We start from the raw sequence: 2,382 nt of genomic DNA on the forward strand, positions 1-2,382 counted from the left end.
CCCCAAGATGCGCCAACATTGCCCTGGGGGCCTGCCAGCAGGTGGGGCAGCTGCATACAATCCATCAACGCGAATATGTTTTGGGTTTGAGGGCCTCCAAATGTCAACGATAACAGGCGCGCAATAGCTTGGTACGACATCCGTCACTGCTTAGAGTCTAAGCAGTGACTTGAACCTTCGCCCACATGCCACATCCCAACCACCGCAGGCTGCCAATGATGCCAAAGCCCCGTATCACCCCTGCGGCCACGAGCTCCTTCACGGCCTGAACCAGTGCACTGCGCAGCAGTTCAGGCAGTTCTTTGAGGGGGAGACGCGCGATGTCTGCTTCGACGCGTCCCGCAGCATCACGGGCGTGGTGCCCGGCACCAACAAGATCGCCTATGGCCCATAGGCGATCTTGTTGCCCGGCGCCTAGCCGGGCTAGGCGCCGCCTCTCGCCACCTCACGCGGTGGCCGACTTTGCTGCCCATGCTTCCATGCACTCACGCGTTTGGCCTGCCGGGGCCGTGGATGCCATGGCTATTGGCCATCGCGGCATGTGGCCGGCATGGCGGGCTCCAAGTACCGCACACCCTATGCAGCTGGGGCATGCGTCCACCATGCCCCTCGCGTGTTTACTTGCTCTAATAGCCCCGCCAGACAAGACTGATCCTCGTGTTTGCCAGTGTCAGGTTTTGAGGTACAGTATCTGCCCTGTACTGGATGGATTTAACAACAGCTGACACTTCAGGCCACTTCCTACTGCAGCGATCTTCACCCGTTGGGCAGCCGTCGCGTGGCTGCTTTACACGGTCGCCGCAGGCACAAGCAGTTTTGCTTTTGCGCAGTGTAATGTGCATTATGCCATCACAACCCTGTGCGTTGGATCTCCTCCCAGCTGTGGGTCACAGACAGGAAGCCCACATTACAACAGCCGCAGCAAGATCTGGCTTCGGCAACAGGCCGCCTCGAAAATTGCATTGTTGGCCGCCTCAAAGGAAAGACAGCTGCGCTGACCTGTTACTGGCTGGGGGATTCGATGCACGCATACCAAGTGAAAGGGCACCCGCACCAGCAAGCACCACAGCAGCAGCAGCAGTCAACTGATACACAAGTTTGCATCAACAAAGGAGATGCTGCACAAGACAATCCAACCGCAGGGCAAAAATCCTCAAAGATCCAGGAGAGTGAGCGGAGGTCACAGAACAATCCCAACTGCGGCTGAAAACGATAACGCAGTCACAGGGCTGCATAAGCCCAAGCAACAGAGGACTGCGTCAAACGGTCGGTTATGTGTCAGCAAGCGAAAGGGAATGCATTCTTGGATTGATCACATGGTATACAGGCACCATGCACGCTTTGGTGCCACGCATTCCACAGCCGCCCCCCTGACAAAAACACCACCATGGCATGACCAAGCTACGCGCAGCGCCGCAGAGCCACCCAGCCAACACAGCCATCACCTCGCGTCCCGCCGCGGGCGCTCCGGCAGCGGCGCGCCCGCCCACAGCCGCTCCAGCCGCGGCAGCAGCGCCCGCTCCACCTCAGCCGGCGCGAGGTCCAGCTTTCGAAAGAACAGGCTACCGTTGCGTGGTGCCATCGCCAGCGCCTGCATCAGAGACACGTCTGCGGCCCCGACCGGCCCGACGCCGCCCCAGCGGACGCTGCAGGGCAGGGGGGCGCCGATGCTGCGCCACGTGTGCGGGTGGCGCGTCTTTTCTGGGTCCGGGTCGAAGAGCACAAGGGTGGGACCGCAGTCCAGCAGGCGCATGTCCGGGCCCTGGGCCGCGCCGCCGACAGCGCCTGCGCACGGCGCGCGGCGCGGCGGCCGCTGCCGATCTGTTTTGAGGGGCTGCTGCTCCCCTTCCTGCTGTTGCTGCTGCTGCTGCTGCTGCTGCGGCTGCTGTGTGGGCTCCTGCTGCAGCCCGTTTGGCTGCTCCTGGGGCGCACCTATATCCCGGGCAGCCTCGCTTGGCTCGCCTGACACTGCGCCCACCGCCCCCACGGCCGCTGACGCTGGCGCTGCTGCCCGCCTGCGGCTCGACCGGCGCACGCCAAACGCCTGGCTGTCGCCCGCGGCCCGCCGCCTGCCTCTCTCGCGGCTGCGTGGGCTGGTGGTTTCCTCCTCCTGCCCGTCATCGCTCCCACCGCCGCTGCTGTTCCCCGCGTGGGCCCCGGCGTGCGCGGGCGGCCGGCTGCCGGCCGCAGGAGCATCCGCCTCCTGGAGGCTGGCAGCCGCCGAGGCCGGCGGCGTGTTGCTGCCGCGGCTGCCGCTGGGCTCGGCGGCGTCGGGCGCCGGGGTGCCGTCCGCGCTGCTGGGGACCTCCTGCCTCCCATCCTGTCCCTCCTGCTCCGCCGCCACAACCACCTCCTCCTCCCCCTCGCCCTGGTGCTCGCATT

The 2,382-nt window shown here is 64.7% G+C and overlaps 2 protein-coding genes across 2 annotated transcripts in view; one reads left to right on the forward strand and one right to left on the reverse strand.

The window, feature by feature from the left end:
• Nucleotides 1–394, forward strand: part of MNEG_6546 (hypothetical protein) — a gene marked incomplete at both ends in the record, with an annotated part of 888 nt that extends 494 nt beyond the window's left edge. The window contains 2 exons of the mRNA XM_014044982.1: nucleotides 8–41; nucleotides 209–394. Of these exons, the coding sequence (XP_013900436.1) occupies nucleotides 8–41; nucleotides 209–394 (220 nt within the window). The remainder of the gene's footprint in view (nucleotides 1–7; nucleotides 42–208) is intronic.
• Nucleotides 395–1,441: 1,047 nt separating this feature from the next.
• MNEG_6547 (hypothetical protein) lies at nucleotides 1,442–2,374 on the reverse strand (the record flags this gene model as incomplete). The annotated part of the gene is made up of 1 exon (XM_014044983.1): nucleotides 1,442–2,374. A coding segment is annotated over one exon (933 nt), but the record flags the coding sequence as incomplete, so codon positions are not given.
• Between the last annotated feature and the right edge of the window lie 8 nt (nucleotides 2,375–2,382).

The sequence above is a fragment of the Monoraphidium neglectum genome, assembly GCF_000611645.1.
Source record: "Monoraphidium neglectum strain SAG 48.87 unplaced genomic scaffold scaffold01072, whole genome shotgun sequence".
Lineage (NCBI taxonomy): Eukaryota > Viridiplantae > Chlorophyta > Chlorophyceae > Sphaeropleales > Selenastraceae > Monoraphidium > Monoraphidium neglectum.